Raw genomic sequence first — 19,277 nt, 5'->3', positions numbered from 1 at the left:
AAATCAACCTGATAGAATGTCGATCTTTCAGATCTAATCAAATCAAACGTTAATCATGCTAATGCTAAGTTATCACATGATCGAGTTGAAACATTTATATAATTGAAAGAATAGTAATACTAATAAAAATAAAATAAAAAAGTCAGGAAGATATGGGCTTTTTAAGCACAAGAAAACAGTCCTGATACGAAGAATGAGAAAAAGAAAAAAAAAAAAAAAACTAGTCTATTTCATAATAGTCTAAATCGGCCCATCAAACTCCACTTGGTTCTGAGCTAATTACCTCAAAGATACTTGAAATTGCAACGTATTCCTTTGACTACTGAACCAACTCAGGGTCCTTCAAAGAAAATCATAGTAATTTACAAATTCTAGTGATGTGTAAACGCTGAAAAGAGTACAAGTTCTTCAAGCATTTTTATATATATATATATATATATATCATGTTATTGTGTGATCCGGAACTCGTACATATTGATTATCTTCACCTTTTCCAGTATAATTTTCGTTGAAACCAGAACAAGGAGATCTTGATTCAGCGTTGGTTAATGAAGCTTGGACGAATAAGGAGTCCTCAAGTCTCCATAACCCTCTTTGCATATGATCTCAATCCACCAAAATTTACACGTTCTGCAAGGAAATTTCGATCCCTAGGCATGTATGAACGGTAACCAACATCGACTAGGATGTGTTACATTTGAATGAATCATGCAAAAACAAAATTTATTGAGATGTGGATAATCAAACTGCATCATGCTTGCTAATAAAATCGATAATACATGGATAGACCTGCTCCGCTGCCTGCATATTTTGGAGGAATTCAATCATGGCAACATCAAATAGATTTGGAAAACAAAATAAAAATTTTTCCCATTAAATATAACTCGAATCTGCTATGAAAAGTCCATGATAGTGAATAGACGGCGGAAGGGAAGAAAATAATACCAGGCGTCCTCCAACTAAATCATAATGTGCATAATGCGGACCTCCCGGTTCTCCAAAACATTTATAGGAAACAAGGTGCTCGGGAATAAGCTTTGCTGTTTCTGCTTCAATTAAATCAATATAAGCAAGATGGAAAAGGTAGTTATATTCCACATGAACACAATGAATGTACCTTCTACAGCTACAGGTGGACAGATTAGATCTTGGTCTCCAGCAAGCGCTAAGACTGGGACATGGCATTTATGTAAATGGTCCTTGTAATAAAATGTATTACTTCTGTCTCGCAAACCACCCTCTCGAAAAGCGGTTGTGAGTTGTAAGATAAGTTTAGCGGGAATCGTACCTACACTCATAGTTGAATTTGTGCTATGTGAGATAGTAATTATATTATGAACACGAGAAAATAATAATATAACAATAAATAGGAAGATGGAGTTATTGGCTGGACATGGTTTCATTGGTTGGTTCTCAAGAGAATTAAATTTTCAATAACTGACAGTAGAGATCAGACTTACAACTCAAGACACTTTTTTTTTTTAACATTACTTGAACTTGCAGTGAAAATCTAGAAACTTCTTGGCATTAAACAGATCTACAAACTACATTGAAAAGGCCAAGGAGGTGTCGTGGCTTTTTACAAAAGTATATCCTTGCATAATTGACTTCGGATACCTTAATGCACGTCCAATCCTCTGACGTAAGTTGAGCAAGACTTTTCAATAAGTGAACCAAAAATTTTATCAGCACCATTACCTTCAGTCCTTTTTTACATCCAAATTCTATTTCGTAAATGCTTCCCTATTGTGTTCTGTTCTCCTCAAAGTGTTTGCTGTGTCCGTGAACAAGATTAGGAGTGTTCAGGCTTGCTGGGATGAGATCTTGGGATTTGGAGCATGTATAATATGAGGAGAAATCTAACCGATAGAGAGGACGAACAGTGGTAGGCCATTTCTGTTAAGCCAGGAACCTTCACTCCAAATCTCTAAAGACTTTGGACAGTGGATGGCCATTTACCAGGCACCATACAATTCCGGAACTTTTTCTTTTAAATATCATTTAAAGAAAAACATAACTGCCAGAAAAGCTATCGCTCCCCCATTTTCTAGAAGTGTTGATATACCTTCGTGAGTATTTAGGCTAGCTTGCGTGCACCACAACAATGCTTACATGACAACCACATGATCCTACTCCATTTAGAATATTAAATCTTAGGTATGTGACCACAATAGTTTAAACCTATTTCCTCTAACTTGCTATTACCAATATGCCAAATTATGCTAAGGGTGGTTTGAAAAAGGGTCTTATAAGGGGATTAAGGTCTTTGAAAGGACTTTAGTTCTTGGAGCATCAAGTATCAAAGGGGGATGATCTTAAGATAGGATATTAACAATGCAAGATGGTATTAAAGAATACTTTTTCTTTTAAAATAAGACCGCCACTACATGCATGTCATGACTACTATAAGTAAAAAAATTGTTTAAATAGTTCGCTTTAAACGTTGCCATGGACTTAAATATTCATAAATTCATTTCAAATATATTGGTAGAATCATAGAAAATAGTATAATTGAAAACTTAAATATTCATAAAATCATTTCAAATATATTGGTAGCATCATAGAAAATAGTATAATTGAAAAGAGGGAAAACATCCTTTCCTATCAAAATTAGAAAATGAAAGCAATTGCCCTACCCTAACCTAAGGCTACAACATATGCATAAATTTCACTGTCCTGACTTTCTTTCCATGGCCTCCTTAGCTGGTATCGTCATCTGTATATTGGAGTCTTATTTTTCCCTAGAAGAATAATAATGTGGTTTGAGTATTTAAAATAAGTAACCCCACTCTTGGAGTCAGGAAATGCAATCGTGGTTTATGGTAAGACCTTATCTTTCGTGACTATTCCTTGGGCTCCACTTTGGAATCGCCTTTTGCAACGTTTCAGTTGGTACACTGTCCACCTAAACAGATCCAGAAGCAAGAAGCCTAATCTCTGTACCTTGAACCCCATCCGTTTTCAAAGAAGGAAATTCTCCAGCTTAACTTATCTTGGTAGGGTTGCAGCTGAGTGTCTACGGCTTGAGAAATGATAGTCTTCAACAAGACGTCCAAATCCTTTTGGAAGTTCTTCAATCACCTTATTAGTCTCTCTTGGAGTAAATTTTAAGCTCCTTTCAGTACTTACAGGCTATCTTCTCCATGTGCAAACTGACCTTGCACGCGATTTTTGGGTTATCCTCCCCCTTTTTGTTATTTCATTCTATAATGAAATTCCTCATTAAAAATTAAAAAACAAATACTCCCTATTTGAACAAGTAACTCAAAGGTAATTTTTTTTGGGGACAAATTACACTTTTGGTCCATGAGTTTTGGTCTGGTTTCTATTTAATCCTAGAGGTTTTAAAATTAACAGTTTAGTCCCTAAAATTCGAAAATTAGTATTAGAAAGTCCAATTTTACTGATAGTTGACTGTTAGACCTCCAATCACGATTCTAAGAAAAGGTAACAGGGGAATTTAGTTCCGAACTTAGATTAGAAGGTTTAGTTGTAGTTGGTAATTTGAGTTGAATGTTTGAATAGGAAGTTGAGAGAAGTTCTGTGTGTTTCTTTCTTTTGTGTTGCTTTCTGTACTGTTTTCTGGATATTACATTGTTTTGTGTTAAATCAGTTTGTAAAGGTGTCGTGAGAAAGTTGACCCTCGTGAATTCGTCACAAGTTGATAGGCTGTAATTCCTAATAGTGTTGTAGATAAAGAATACTATTGACCAAATGAAAAAAAATCATTTGACGGTTAAGTTGTTGATTGAATTATGTTAACATATCATTTCTTTTTTTGTTGATTGAATTGTTGAGCTCGTTATCCCAACTCATTGCAGCAAGCTGAGCCTGACATAATCTAATTAGCCAACTTAACTGCCCCAGAATCTTTCCAATAGGTTAACTAGTGATTAACTAGTACAAGAACTATTTAAAATTATTCTCCAAATTTTGGGACTAAATAAAAACCAAACTCAAAACTTAGAAATCAAAAGTATAAGTACCCTTTTTTTTTGTGCAAGTGACACACCGTTTCAATTCAATATATTGAGGTGGTCTCTTTTTACTAGGGTGTTCTCTTTTTCTTTTCTTTTTTTAAGTAACGATAACTCAAACAACTCCTTCACCTTTGATAGACTAGTTGACTTGAAACAGACAGTTCTAAGTTGTAAGCTATACCATATAACGCAAGCATGCATTATATCATTCTTGCTACAAGATGAAAAACAAACAAATTTCATGCATGTGATATCTTAGACATGGCTGACTCTCTTAACTTAATGCTAATAGCATCTAACCACGGAGAAAAGCTCAAGAAGGATCACTTACAGAAGTTGTTCAAGACGAGCTTTTTTAACATTTCAGGATCCATCATATCTTCTGCGGAAATAAGACTATTTAGCCATGATAAGACATAAGGAGAACGAGATGAAAGAGGATATGAAGCTGATAGTAAAGCTCCTAATGGAACAACTGGAACATTAAGAGCCTGTGCAGGATCTGCCTGTAAGCCAAATACAGTAATATTACTGCATAATCAAGATATTTATGACGAGTGAAGTGTTGAACTAACAAAAGGAAAACAACATCAAAGATATTTCCCAACAATTGACGTTCGCTAATTACTCAGTTGAAAACATTTGCTTAAAAACTTGCTTTCACTCACAAGGGGCAATAGCATTTTCAAGGCTGATTTTGAAGAAGTATAGTCAAGAGATGATGCCAAAGTAACAATAGCAGCCAATCTGGGGTCTCTTCCTTCAAAACCTTATAAGAGAGCAGACAAATGCATACAAAATTATTCCCAGCTAACAGAAAGAAAAAGAGACGCAAAGTAGTAGTGCATAGTAAAGGATTTCTTTCTCCCATATGTAACTTTACGTATTAAAGATTATTACAGGATAGGAATATCCTAGCAAATGCTAACATTATAAAATAACGATGATAAAGAAATCATACATCTTACAACAACTAAAATATAAAAACTCTTAAGTGGCAGCTAAAACGTTGTTATGCAGCTGTAATGTTCAAGAAATTCACAAATATTGTATCAACTTCAATAATTTATAATGAGGCATAACAGAAGCAGTCATCCTGAGCTCATTCCTCATTATATGCAAGAAAAAACAACAAACATGTAGTACAAACAGCACTAGTAAGAGTCAAAATTGTTGAGAAAGAATTGACAAAAAAACAAAACTCTAAAACTTAATAGATGTTCAATGGATCAACCTTCATCACAACAGGGGATATAATACTTTCATAAAAACCTTTCCTTCCCATTTCTTTGTTTTCTTTGAGAAGGTCCCGTTTTACTTTTCTTCTGTAATCATGAAAATGCTACAAACAGTACTACCAATTTTTTCCCAATAGTTTTTCTGTCACTTGATTAATGGCATTTCCATTGTCAACTTCAAAGGACTTCTAGTCTATATTACATATGCTAGCATCTTAAGTATGATAGAGATAATGTAGAAAGCATAGAAAACCACCTAAAAAGGGTCAAATACCAAAGAGAGTTTAGTGTGCGCAGTGTGTGTGCTAGAGAGAGAGGGAGAGAGGAAAAGCTGCTGCAATAATTCAAAAAACAAAGCACAATACCATTTAGACACAGAAACTAAAGGATACACAAATATAACATTTAGTCATAGAAACGTGAAATGCATGAGAAAGTACACAAATTTACCACAACGAGAAAGTCTTGCATAAAGCAAGATACCACCCATGGAGTGCCCAATAGCAAGCAATTTGCCATCCTTTGGCTTGCTTATAGCCATGATATAATCCATCTGCAGTCGAAGTTGACAGATTATTTCTCTTAGTGAGTATAAAAAATTCAAATTTAAAATTAATCAAAATCTAAGATGAAAAAAGTTGAAGTTAAGTTCAGAAACTATCCACAATTAGTGATTGTAGACATGGTCATTTCAACAAGATAAAATGTCACCTTACCGCAGCAGGAACGTCCTCCAACAGGTAATGATCAAAGTCCCAGTCATATTTTACTATTAAATCAAGTTGTTTCTGAAAATCGTCAATCGTTGAAGAAAATCGATCTTGCAAATTGAATAATGGAGGTGAAACAGATCGTTGACCTTCTTCAATAATTTCTACAAGCCTTTGACTCAAATCCCTAATCTGGCCAGCAATGACTGAGGTCTGTCCTGTTTCCAACAAATATGAAAGCTTTTCCCTTACCTCATTAAAACGTTCAGATAATTGGGAATCAACTAAAAGTTTTGAAATTTGATCAAATAGTGTGGCGGACATAATCCTTGATTGGCCTTCACTTAAAAAGCCAGATAGCCGTTCTGACAAACGCATAAAAGTTTCTGTTAACTCCGAAACTACACTTGACTCATCCCAAATTGTTGCTATTCCTATGAAGTCTTCTTCCTCAACCATAGAAGAGTCAGATTCTTTCCCATTGATGCCATTGATGCAAGTATCTGATTTTGAGAGGTCATCAAGAATTTTTGTTGACTCTTCTTCCACATGTACAGTTCCATTAATTTTGCTCTCAGAGATTGCTTCCATTTTTTCTGATTTAACTTTAGCTGAATGCTCAATTTCTTTCAAATTTGGTTCCTGCAAGCTCAGTCCTGCACCTCGAACTTCAAGAATCCATGTATCATACCCCTGACCAGACATATGCCGCGCAAAAGAACACTGCAAACGTGGAATAGCACATAAAAGAAAGGAATATATGGGTTGTTCAATCCAATGAAGCTTAGAAGATTAGTTCTTAGTGAATGATGTCATCTTTGAATACGTTAGAACAGACAATCTGATGGATAAAGAAAAATACGACTATGCAACTTTTCATAGCATGGGAATATGACCAGTGTGGCTCAAGGAAAGAAAATAGACAGACAAAGGACCAGAGAGAACATGATTATACAGTAATCTATATCAAATGTTCCTCAAAAACAAATAAGAATAATAAGAATAATAAGTAATCTACATTAATGTCATAGCAACCTAGAGCATTTACAAATCATAAAAGACCATAAAAATCAAAACCACTTCTCAATAAACTTCAAAGTACAGCTACAATCCTAAGCGGAAGAAAATTTACCCCAGGGGCAAGATCATAACCAATAGCATTAGTTCCGACTCCGGATAATAGCAAAAGCGGATGATTCCTCGGAGGCGCCTGTTCAATCGCGTAAAGGACAGAAAAGCAATTCAAAACTAAGCGGCGTACTTATTCACATCGCAAATCCACAAATTAAAAAAAAAAAAAAAAAAAAAAATTGTTCTCATCTCGAATCTCGAAGAGTACATAATCAAAACGGAATTAAAGATCACCTGAGGGGAGGGACGATAGCGCCAGAGAGCAAGCCTCCAGTCAGAATTCGGTACAGAGGCATAATGAAGCTCGTCGGCCGTACAAATCGACGGCTTCTCGGGAACTCTCACGGCAGCACATGTGGAGAAGGCTCTCAATTTGAAGGAGGGGAAGAGCAGTTTACATGGAACGGCAGTGGTTCGGCGGGGCCTAAAAGTAGGGGAGAGGGAGCGGAAGGTGGAGGAGGCGATGTGATAAGCACAGCGAATGTCGGATTGCACTGTCGCCATCGCCGGAGGCGATTGCGCGAGAGCTGGAGCGTCGTCACCGACCTACGTAATCCTTTTCTTTTCTTTTTTATTTTCTTTTTTCAATTAGTAAAATAAGGGACCGTTACTTTTTTTTTTTTTTTACCCAACCAACCTATTGAATGGAAAATTCTTTTATATATATATATATATATATAAATATTATTATTAATATTGAAATAAGTTTTAAAATTTCTATGAAAATGGAATTAAAATAAGAAGTGAAAATGGAATAGACGCTCGCCCGAATGGACATCTCTATTTCAAGTGTCACGAGATGGAATCAACTCTTGTGTGGACGAGAAGTGTCAGGGTCCTACTTTTTCAACCGTACGGCATCGTGATTTTGACAAGAAGCACAATGTTATGAGTTTCACTTTTATTGTCCCCGGTACAAAGCTTAACAATTTCCTACTTCCACACAAAATGACCATCTTTCCTCACACTACAACAAAAGTTCATCATTTTAGACCTCCAAAACTCAGCTTCAATAAGGCTCGGATAACTTTTTAAATTAGTTCTATTTGTGTTTGTTCGAGATATGAACAAGTTGTTTGATTATGTCCCCCGTTGAAAAAGATAGTTGATATGATCCCACTTTCGTAATACTTGATATCTTCATTCATCTTAAATAATTGTTCCTAAATAGCTTAACTCCTCCATTCAATTGTATTGTCAAGCATGACCGTGTCATTTGACTTAAAGTAACTCCTTAGCTAGCTACTTTCTTCTAGAAGGGACGTAGCCATCAATTGTCACTCTTTTAGGCTCCACATGTCACGATTCGATTGATCCGTGATGTCCGTCCATAAATTCTTTGTTTTGCAATTGCTATTCTAAGCTCTAGGCTTTCAGAACTTCACAACCAAAAGCAGCTATTATCATCAAAATATTAATTAATTTCAAGATCAATGACAAAAAAAAAAAAATTAACAACTTTATCTTCAAGGGTCTCAAACCTTAACATCAATTCTTGGATGGGTATCTTGTCCAGGCGGCTAGCCGCCACGGTGTCACTCTTATCAGTTTTGGTGACAATTCTATCTAAGAGATATTTCAAAAATTGAAAATTTAAAGCATATGTTTTTCGATCTCGACCAATCTGTCAACATTGGACTTATCAAATTGCTTAGTCGTACACATGCTTATTGATTCCACTTCTAGGAACCGACTCAACTCTAATATCAACCTCACAATTGCACTATTTTGCCACTTAATAAGTCCGCCAACTAAACCTTAAGTTGTTAGTGGCACAAACAATCTATACTTTACCTTCCACCCTTACAAGCAATAAGAGATCATAATAACGATAACATAACAACACGCCTCGAATAAAGATAGCAGACCAGATAGCAGACCATTGGACGAGTTTTGCTGGTTTCTATAGTAGTTTTTTACTTTGTACTATAGTCGAACTGGTCGGACTGGACTTTGTACTATAGTCGTTTTTTTAAAGCACCAACAATTATTTTAAAAGCTTAATTTTTTTTGCTTAATAGTTATTTAAAAAAGAAAAAAAGAATTAAAATTAATTTTTTTTTTTTTTTTTTGTGCTGGTTCCTTGATTGAATAATTCTTATTAAGCATTTGACAACCTTAAATTTTAATATATATTTATTTTGATAAAAATAAGATGGAGCGGGTCAAAGCCTACTAATTTAATTTATTTACTTAGCATATTAATATTTAATAATTTCGGACTCTTTGGAATTCCAAAATAATATATGATTGGATCATAACCTTTAAAAGAATTATGTGAATTTAGCTAATCATTTTAATTTTATTTGCTGTCCCTATCTCTCTATTTTTTTTAATACCTTAACTTGTTGCAAACACTTTAATTTAATTATTTAAATTAATTCTTTTTTTCTCTTTTAACATATTCAAATGATTTGACCGAATCCACCCGATATAATCAGACCAATTCACATTATCTAATTTAAACCATAAAAGTTGAGTTGGAGAGTTGGGTTCCATTTATGGGTTGACATTTTTTTGTCAGGTAAATCGGACAANTCCAACCCAGGTTGAGTTAGAGTTGCACGGATCACTAATCCAACTATTTTGAAATTTCGGGATGGTTTAAAAGATTTCTCAAACTCACTATTTTGAAATTTCGGGATGGTTTAAAAGATTTCTCAAACTCACCTAATTCATTTTGTTTATAATTAATTGACTCCGAACACATCCACATAAAAAACTCCACCATTTTTTAAAAAGTTTTGAAGCTTAGAACCCGTCCCGAAATAGCTATTTCTTATTTTTGTGTCATTCTTTTTTCCTCTTTTATATATATATATATATATATATATATATATATATATATTATAATTCCATTTTTTTTTTAATTTAAATTTAAACTATTTGTTTATATTTGTTTTAAAATATTTATTGTGCATGTCTTTATATAAAAAATAGAATGGTCAATAATAAGAAACAAACAAAAAAGAAAAAAACAAGTTTTGAATATTCCAAAAATTACAACTTTTTTAAAACAAGAAACAAGTTACAACTACCAAATAATTATCAGAAAAGAATAAAGGAAAATAATTTATGAAATAAAAAAAATTAATTAGAACAGACCCCACAATATAAATGATCCAATAATTATATATATAATTATCAAATAATTATTTTACCCAAAACTCATCCAATTATTTAAAAAAAAAAAAAAAAAAAGCTTTTAATCTCCAAGAACAAGTCTTTCTTCAAACCCCCTTAGTTTTTGCCAATAATAACCTCTACATAAACTCCCTCTTTCCCCCATATGGATATCATTGCAACCCCATCAGCTCAAGGCATGAGGAGGCTATGGAGAAGAAGAGGATACCAAAAGCTAGGAAGTGATACTCGCACTACAAGATCAAGGAGCTTCAGGCTTCGGCGACTATGGCGTTTGAGACGACAAGCTTCAAAGGTGCAGTTGAAAATAATGTCACCTTTGAAACTTTTGGCGAAGTTTCACGACACGTATGTCGAGATGATGATGAAGGTAGCGAATAGTGTGGGGAATATATATGCCATTGGAGCTTTTGGCAATGGGAAGAGGATACCAAAACCTCGTAATCAAGTTTCTCTTGCTACTTGTGATGGTGAACATGTTGATGCCAAGTTCGTCTTGGAAATCTATAACAAACTTGCTGCTTCCAAGAACTTGGCTAATGGTTTTTGAAATCGATGTGATTTAAACTTATGATGTTCGATGTGATTTAAACTTATGATGTATTATTTTTTTTATTGTCTTTCTAACATCGAATCGAGTTTAAAACATTAAGGCTTGTTGACTAGAACGACATGCATTTCCAAAGAGTTGTAGTCACCATTTTGGCATAAACGCCCTCATCAACCTAGTTTGAGCAAAATGGTATCCATTCAACCAAGATGTCATAGCTAAATACGATAGAAAAGAAGAGATGCATAAGTTACAACATAATTAACATTGCTAAATATGTAGAGTTGATAGGCTAGTTTTCAGTCATGTACATTTTTAAACACCTCGAGAACATTAGAGAAGTAAAACATACCTATTTATGGGTTGTTTCCCATTGGAAAGTTTTCTGCATTGTCACCGAGAAAGCTGTCTGGACCGCTTCTATTTTCAAGAACAGTGTTCTTTAGCCACTCACTGTACTTATCTACGTCACTCAGATTTAAGTTGCTGTCAAAGTCGTGTGGATCGTCTTCTAAAAAATTTAAGAGATAATCATATTCGGCCGATTGTTGTTGACTTCCTTCATTTCCAAAATTTGCAGCAATATTGTCGAAGTTGGTTGAATCAGGAAAAGCCATGTTGTTTGACATCAACTGAATCCCTTCTGATGTGCCATTAAATTCCATTGCTTCTTGGTTTTCAATCTTGAAAGCAGTCAAATCTTGCTGTACTACATCAAGACGATTATCTGAGAACTGAGTTTCATCAAATACACAAGAAGAAGTTACCTCTGGAGTTGTCTGATTGATGATATATGGAACTGAATAGTAGTTTGAATTAACATGCTGATAATTTTGGTCAAGCATTATGAGACCATGATTTGCAAAGTTGGCGCTAACAGGCAGTGTAGGATTTGGCACAGGTCTAGGAGCAATAAGTCGGAATCTTTCCCCTCCTATAAAAGAGGTTGAACCTCCATCTGTAGATCTGTTTGCCTCGTCGTGAGGCTGCTTTGGCACTAACGGAGGAGGAAGTTGAGTCCTGACTGAGAAGTTGAACTTGGATGCTTCCCTCCTTGGAGCTAATTTATTTTCTCTCCCCTTTTTCATAGACTCTACTTGTGCTTTGTATTTCTAATAGGATAATGCATCGTTAGAACAAATCTAATACCAAAATTCTATTTTATGAGAAGAAGAATGCACCGTACCTGCAGGTGGTTAGCTACCTGGCGCAGGGTCAAGCATGGTTCATTCATCAATTTCAGTATAAGTTTTGGACGACCTTCGAAACAAGAAGAAAGCATATGCATCATTGAATTCAAATACTAAAAAAAAAAAAAAATAAATAAAAAATAACGCTTGAGAGAGAGGTGAAATTACATTTATCACCAAGCTTGTTGAGGGCGTCGGAGAATTTGCGACGTCGTTCCACATTCCAAACGACACGTGATCTGTTATCACTAGAAATATAATATTCCTTCATTCTTCTATTATCCTCATCAATTCTTGTATCTCCAAAATTGGTAGGCGTTGAGTAATACGTAACTCTCTTCTCCTTGCTTGTTCCTTCTATGTCATCCGTTAATCTCTTTCCTTCGAAGTATGAAGCGACTTGGGTATCATGGGAATTAGTTGGCTGATTCTGCACTTCTTCGTTATAGCTCATAAGTTGATAGTTAATACTACAATTATTATTAATACTAACTTCATCGGTGGACTGAGATAAAACAATAGTGTCGTCGTTTTGGATACCGACAGATTCTTTTCCAGATTTGGCTTTTTCTCCGCAATTTGCTTCATGGGTTAGCTTGGATATGTTTCTGTTCCTTCGATACACGTGTTGCCATACATATTTGAGATCGTCCTTGGAAATAGGTTTCTGAAGAAAATAACACGCTCCTTCTGCCAATGCTCTCGTAGCCACGTCCAAGTCCATCACCGATGACATAACTGCCAAACAACAAAGTAGCTTAGAAATAATGAAGACATTTAATTGAATGAGATAGTAAAGCAAAATTGAGCTTACAAATGACAACAATATTCATCTCAAGGAGCACGTGCAAGAACCAAAAGCTGTCCATATCCGGCATGCTAACGTTAGCCATGACAAGGTCGAACTGGTCACCTCTTTCTTTAATCATTGATAGAGCAATAGATCCTAGTCCCGTGGCCGTAACTGAAGATCAAAAAAAAAATGTCATGCACAAAAAGGTTCATAGAAAAGGAAAAACAAAAACTTAAAGTTGAAGGATACTCAGATAACTAGTTCCACAGATGAAGAACCAATTATACTTTGAGAGATCAGACACACATAGAATTGATCTGGTAGAAACTTAAACAAGGAAGACATTCATATCTTATACTTTTATGCTCTGAAATTACCAGAAAAAGAAGAAATTGAGCATCTCACCAAATATCTTTATATGGAAATATAGTATTAAATAAAAACAATCCCTCATGAACTTTCCTTCCAACCATGCGCTAAGATAAAAACGTTTATGAATCAAAAACTAATAAAATAATTAAGAAATCAAGTTAACATTTTCCTGTTTGAGAAGTTGTAGATCGATCCATAACAATTTTAAAAATTCAAACCCGAAGTTGTAGATCGATCCATAACAATTTTAAAAACTCAAACCCCATTATAAATCTGCCAGTAAAATGGATTGAGTTTCTTTCAAGATTACACTTAACATAGCTTTAAATCATTACTGACAAAATTAAAATTAGGAGGGTGAATAAAATTAGGATGGTGAAAGAGATTTTGTGATGGTGTGTACCATTGTAAGACTGCTCCCTAAGCAAGGAACTCAAGTGCTTGAGAGACAAGGTTTCATGATCCACCACCAAGATATGAAGATTTTTGGCAAAGCTAGGAAGAGAATCAGGGACCCAATGACCCATTTCCTGACTCATTTCCTGAATTTTCAAGAGAGTGTGAAAGAAGGGAGATTAAATTCCCAGAGAGTCTTAAAAGAGGGAGATTGAGAGAAACTGGAGAGAGATGAACAACCCCAAAAGCCCAAAAGGAGAAGAGACAGCTAAATTCTCAACATGCAAGAGACATAGATGAAGAAGATGAAGAGGATGAAGAAGAGGGAGAGAGTCAATGGCGGTGCTGTTAACAAGGCTTCATCAAAGCAAAAGCAAGAGGAGAAGCTGGCAAATGATGAATGGATGAGAGTAGCCCATAGCTAAAGAGTCTTAGTTGGAATTGAAATTTATATACATAATTTTACAAAATTGAGTGTTTTAAAAGAAAACAAGAGGGAATGAAAAACAAGAAAGAAATGGAAAGACATTAAAAGAAAAGTAAGATCTTACCTTTGATAGCTTCCAAAAGGGATTGAAACCGGGAGGAGGCAAAAAGATGGGTTTGAATGTGCAACACCTTGCACTATCTGAGCAAAAACATGGAGGGAGACATTCATCAAACACGTAGAGGGCAGTGACAAAAACAAACTTGGGTGAGTTTGATTTTCAATGGAGTATACATGGTGGGTATCCTAATATGACAGTGAGGTGACAGTGAGGCAGCATATATTATGCCGACTTTTTGTGACTTTTTGTGATGATCGCCATAACTGTAAGAGGACAAGAGAACAGAGGACAAGAAAACAGAGGACAAAGGGGTAAAAGGAAGGGGGAGAGTACCCTACCCTCCCGGTCCTCGTTTTCATCTCCTTTCTTTTTCTAATCTCCCTATTTTCTGTTTCTTTTTGAACCACCGTTACATGCAGGGATGAACTACTCTACACTGCATCTTTGACTTTCCCTCCATCTCTTTTCCTCAATCTCGCTTTTCCTTACATCTGGCCCTATTCCCATATCTCTCTCCATTTCTCTCTCATCCCACCTATTCAAATATTGAACTAATTTTGTATAAAGAAATTAGTTGAGATTCGAACGTAACTTTTCATTCATGTTCTTATATTATTGTATTTTGTTTGCTATTTTTTTTTTATTTTTTAAAAAAAATCTCAAAAAATACTCTAAAATTTAAAAAAGGTTAGTTTTTGGACGAAAATAGTTAATTTTTATTTTAAAAAATACCCTTAAACTTTTTTTTTTTAAAAAAATTATTAAACTTTCAAAGATGTTTCAAAAATACCCTTTGAGTTTTTTAAAATTGGGAGATAATTTATGAGATGTACGATGGACATAAATAAAAAAATTTAAATTTTCTTATAAAGGTGAAGAGCGTTAATGCTACTTATAACATTTAATGATTATTTTTAAACTATATACTAATTGCAAAAGAATATTAATGAATGATATTTTTGAACCACCGTTAAACGTTTAAGGTTAGACATATTTATATTAACTTAGCCTTTATTTTGTTGTCAAATTTATCATAAAAATAGATTTAATTTTGAATTTGATTAAAGATAAATAATAAGATTAATTAATAAATAAAATGAAATTAGGGTCTGACTAATTCGATCCAACCCCTTTTCCCACTATAAATAATATCCAATGAGAACGCAAGTTAGAAAAATGATTAAAATTAAAAATGGAATTAAGTTGGCCTGTTATTATAATCCTTCTCCACATTTTCTTTTCTTTTTTAGGATAAGTTTTTATTTTATTTGTTTTACTCTAATTGGTCTTATTATGTTATTAAATTTTCATTTTTTTATTTTTATTTTATTTTTACTACCAATATTTCTCTTGTTTGAAAATATCGGGAGAAAAAGTCATATAGTTCTTACTCACGTATATTTTTTATTTGAAGGTTAGACTGTTTTTCGAGCTTCCTATGACTTTTCAGTCTGTATCTATGGATAAATCTTTAACTTTTAGAAAAAAAAAAAAGATACTTTAAATGTCTTCGAAGAATCTTCAATCTCGAGAGTGTATGTGTTATAAAAAAATGAATATTTAAAAATAATGAATAACTGGTTCACTGCTAGGGTTAGCATAATACTTCATTACACACGGTCCACACACAGACACATGGACCTACTGAGCGAGCTCGTTAGCATATTCTTTAGACTTGTCTATAGACTAGCGCACGCTCACGCATTTGAAACCGATAGAAAAGAAAGGAATTCGAATAATATATCGTGAATATACACATTCGTACATTACATGACTGGAGAAGTAATTCATGATTCCATGATCATACAACATCTCAGACGATCTGTGTTCATACTCAAAGTCTTTCTATCATACTTTGTACAATATTTTTAGTTCACGGTGGTTGGTGTAAGCATATATATAATCCTATAAAGTTACATCGTATGAGAGTACACATATCAAATAAATCATATATAATAAACGAAATAATTTTAATCAGTAGAGTAGAGTTATGCGTCAAAACAATTCATCTAACTTAATTTTTAAAAGTCTTGGATCAAACTTACTTTGATCTAAAATATCCTAAACATAAATGAATCAACTTAAAATGATCATGTACCGACTTAAAATAGATTTGAATTGGACATGAAGCAATTGAACCAAGTCGATCGAAAGTTAGATGACTACAACGAGCCACACGAGTAAGTTTAAATTGATTAAACTCAAGCTGAAACAGTTGAATTGAGATGATTGAAAGTTAGATGACTACAACGAGCCACACGATGCATGCCGTACATGAGCCACACGAAAGTGGACGACATGGATAGTTGTGATGAGTGGAAGGTGTGGCTGGGGTTGGGCAACTATTTGGGTAGTTGATGGACTGGAGTTTGGGCGTGAGGTGTCCGATAGGCTGGGCTTATTGGATCATGGGCTTTGGTTTAGGATCATTGTAAGGCGCTTACATCTGGGTTGCTCTTTATTTGTGGTTTTGGTTTGATGTGACCAGTTGGAATTTACGTTCCAAAGGCTTTTAATTAATTATTTAATTTTTTTTTTTTATAATTTTTAATAATTTTATTTCTAATTATACTTTGAGAAAAGGATAGAACAGTAGACTTAGTCATTCATATTTTTTACTTTTATGCTTTCAATTTATTTTTAATTTTCGGAAAAAGAAGAAATTGAGTAAAAATGTATCTGAGTTATCATTAAAAAAAAAAAAAAAATCCTTGCATAGAAACGTAGTATTTAAAAATATTACGCTCAACTTCCTTTCAAACTATGACGTTTAGGAATCACAAACTAATAAAATAATTAAGAAGTCAAGTCAACATTCTTTGTTTTTTTAGAAGTTGCAGATGGACCGCAACAACCATTAGGAGTGTACATGGTCCGGGTTGAGTTGGGTTGAGAGATTTTTTTGACCCAAGCCAAAAGTTCTTGGATTGGTAACCCGACCAACCCAAAACTTTTCACAACCCAACCTNAAAATATTACGCTCAACTTCCTTTCAAACTATGACGTTTAGGAATCACAAACTAATAAAATAATTAAGAAGTCAAGTCAACATTCTTTGTTTTTTTAGAAGTTGCAGATGGACCGCAACAACCATTAGGAGTGTACATGGTCCGGGTTGAGTTGGGTTGTCAATTTTTTTTTTTTTTAAGTTTTATTTATCGACAATTTATAATTATTCAATACAATCTTAGATAAAATATATTAAAAATTCACGAACAAACACAAATCAATCTATAATTATTCACAAAAAAAAAACAAAAAAAACAAAAAAAACAAAAAAAATTAACATAGTTAACATTGTCATAAAACTAAAAAGAACTAAATACCGATATTTATTGAGAATGGAATAAAAATGATTAGTTTAAAGAAAAAAAAATTAAAAATATATAAAAATATTTTAATGGAATAAAAATGATTAGTTTAAAGAAAAAAAAATTAAAAATATATAAAAATATTTTAATTGAAATATGTTTACTTATATGTGATCAATATTAGTTTAAAGGTAAGGTATATAACAAAAATTAAATATATATATAAAAATATTTTAATTGAAATATGTTTACTTATACGTCTAGAGAGTCTTAAACTATTAGAAAAAATAAAAATATATATAAATTTGGATATAATAATCAACAAATAGATAATAAATACATTAGAATTTAGAATATGCTTGGTGTTGAACTTGGGCACGAGTCTCCTTAAATCGGTCAAAGTATCACTCTAACAAGCCCATTAATATATAAGAATTCTTAATATATTTTATATATTTTTATTTGGTTCGGGTCAACCCTAAGGTTTTGTCCCACGAACACCAAATCGAACCGATTTAGTTCGGATTCAGAAAAATGAACCATCCATAACAATTTCATAGTTTGGGTTGGGTTGGTCTGGGATGTCGGGTTGAATGTACACCCCTAACAACCATCCATAACAATTTCATAAAACCAAACCCCATCATAAATCTGCCACTAAAATGCATTGAGTTTCTTTCAAGATTACACTCGCAGATTTCAACATGTTACTAGATATAAAAAGAAGCATAACATTAGCTTTAAACTATTGCTTAAAAAATTAAAATTAGGATGGTGAAAGAGATTAATGGAATGCTCTCTAGCTCAAGCAATGAAGTCAAGTGCTTGAGAGATGAGGATTCATGATCCAAGATATGGAGATTTTAGGCCAAGCTAGGGAGAGAATGAGGGACGAGATTAAACTTCTAGATTTGAGAGAAAAGTGGGGGAGAAAGATGAACCACCCAAAAAGAAGAGACAAAGCTAATAGCTCAACATGCACACACATGATGAAGAAGAGAGAGTTAGTATACACAGATGATGAAGAAGAAGAGAGTCAGTAGACACAGATGCTCAAGGGGAGAGAGAGTCAGATGATGAAGAAGAAGAGAGACTCAGTAGACACACAGGTGATGAAGGAGGGAGAGAGAGAGTCAAACACAAATGATGAAGGATGGAGAGGATGAAGGATGGAGAGAGAGAGCGTTAGACACAGGATGATGAAGGGGAGGGAGAGAGAGTCAGTGCTTAGTGAAGCGAAAGGAGAGAGAGAGAGTCAGTGCTGAGTGAAAGCGAAAGGAGAGAGAGAGTCATACATAGATGATGAAGGAGAGAGAGAGTCAGATGGATGAAGGAGAGAGAGAGTCAGACATAGATGACGAAGAAGAGAGAGAGTCACATGGATGAAGGAGAGAGAGTCGGTAGACACAGATGCTGAAGGGGAGAGAGAGAAGACAATGAAGGAGAGCGAGAGAGTCAGACACAGATGATGAAGAAGAGCGAGAATCAAACACAGATGATGGAGGAGAGCGAGAGTCAGACACAGATGATGGAGGAGAGCGAGAGTCAGACACAGATGATGAAGGAGAGCGAGAGTCAGACACAGATGATGAAGGAGAGCGAGAGTCGGACACGGATGATGAAGGAGAGCGAGAGTCGGACACGGATGATGGAGTGAAGGAGAGCGAGAGTCAGGCACAGATGATGAAGGAGAGAGAGAGAGTGATAAGATAAGGAATCAACTACAAGGGGAATAAGATTCGGATTACCTTGTTGATCGAATATCTCAAGGCAAGAACACTTGATTGAGATTCGAATCACTCCACAAGCAAGATCGATCATGTCTAGCTTGAATGACTCTTGTTGATCAAATATCTCAAACACTTGTTTGAGATTCGAATCACTCCACAAGCAAGATTGATCATGTCGAGCTTG

At 34.4% G+C, this 19,277-nt stretch overlaps 3 protein-coding genes across 3 annotated transcripts; 1 reads left to right on the top strand and 2 right to left on the bottom strand.

Annotated features, from left to right (window-relative positions):
* Positions 1 to 207: 207 nt before the first annotated feature.
* Positions 208 to 7,644, bottom strand: LOC111810420. Its single transcript, XM_023697128.1, has 9 exons — positions 7,294 to 7,644; positions 7,061 to 7,138; positions 5,935 to 6,651; positions 5,669 to 5,771; positions 4,649 to 4,749; positions 4,312 to 4,486; positions 1,118 to 1,288; positions 946 to 1,046; positions 208 to 801 (listed from the first exon to the last, which is right to left on the bottom strand). Exons 1-9 carry the CDS (start codon positions 7,561 to 7,563, stop codon positions 742 to 744), a joined length of 1,776 nt encoding a protein of 591 aa, XP_023552896.1. The 5' UTR covers positions 7,564 to 7,644; the 3' UTR covers positions 208 to 741.
* A 2,704-nt stretch (positions 7,645 to 10,348) lies between these two features.
* Positions 10,349 to 10,753, top strand: LOC111799925. The gene has a single exon (XM_023683487.1). It carries the CDS (start codon positions 10,349 to 10,351, stop codon positions 10,751 to 10,753), a length of 405 nt encoding a protein of 134 aa, XP_023539255.1.
* A 193-nt stretch (positions 10,754 to 10,946) lies between these two features.
* On the bottom strand, positions 10,947 to 13,997 carry LOC111808374 (two-component response regulator ORR26-like). Its single transcript, XM_023694309.1, has 5 exons — positions 13,512 to 13,997; positions 12,758 to 12,907; positions 12,112 to 12,681; positions 11,940 to 12,013; positions 10,947 to 11,865 (listed from the first exon to the last, which is right to left on the bottom strand). The coding sequence occupies exons 1-5, from the start codon at positions 13,645 to 13,647 to the stop codon at positions 11,110 to 11,112; spliced, it is 1,686 nt and encodes a 561-aa protein (XP_023550077.1). The 5' UTR covers positions 13,648 to 13,997; the 3' UTR covers positions 10,947 to 11,109.
* Between the last annotated feature and the right edge of the window lie 5,280 nt (positions 13,998 to 19,277).

This window comes from Cucurbita pepo, chromosome LG01 (assembly GCF_002806865.2).
Source record: "Cucurbita pepo subsp. pepo cultivar mu-cu-16 chromosome LG01, ASM280686v2, whole genome shotgun sequence".
NCBI lineage: Eukaryota > Viridiplantae > Streptophyta > Magnoliopsida > Cucurbitales > Cucurbitaceae > Cucurbita > Cucurbita pepo.
The sequence above is the reverse complement of the archived record's forward strand: the minus strand, read 5'-3'. Positions and strand labels throughout refer to the sequence as shown.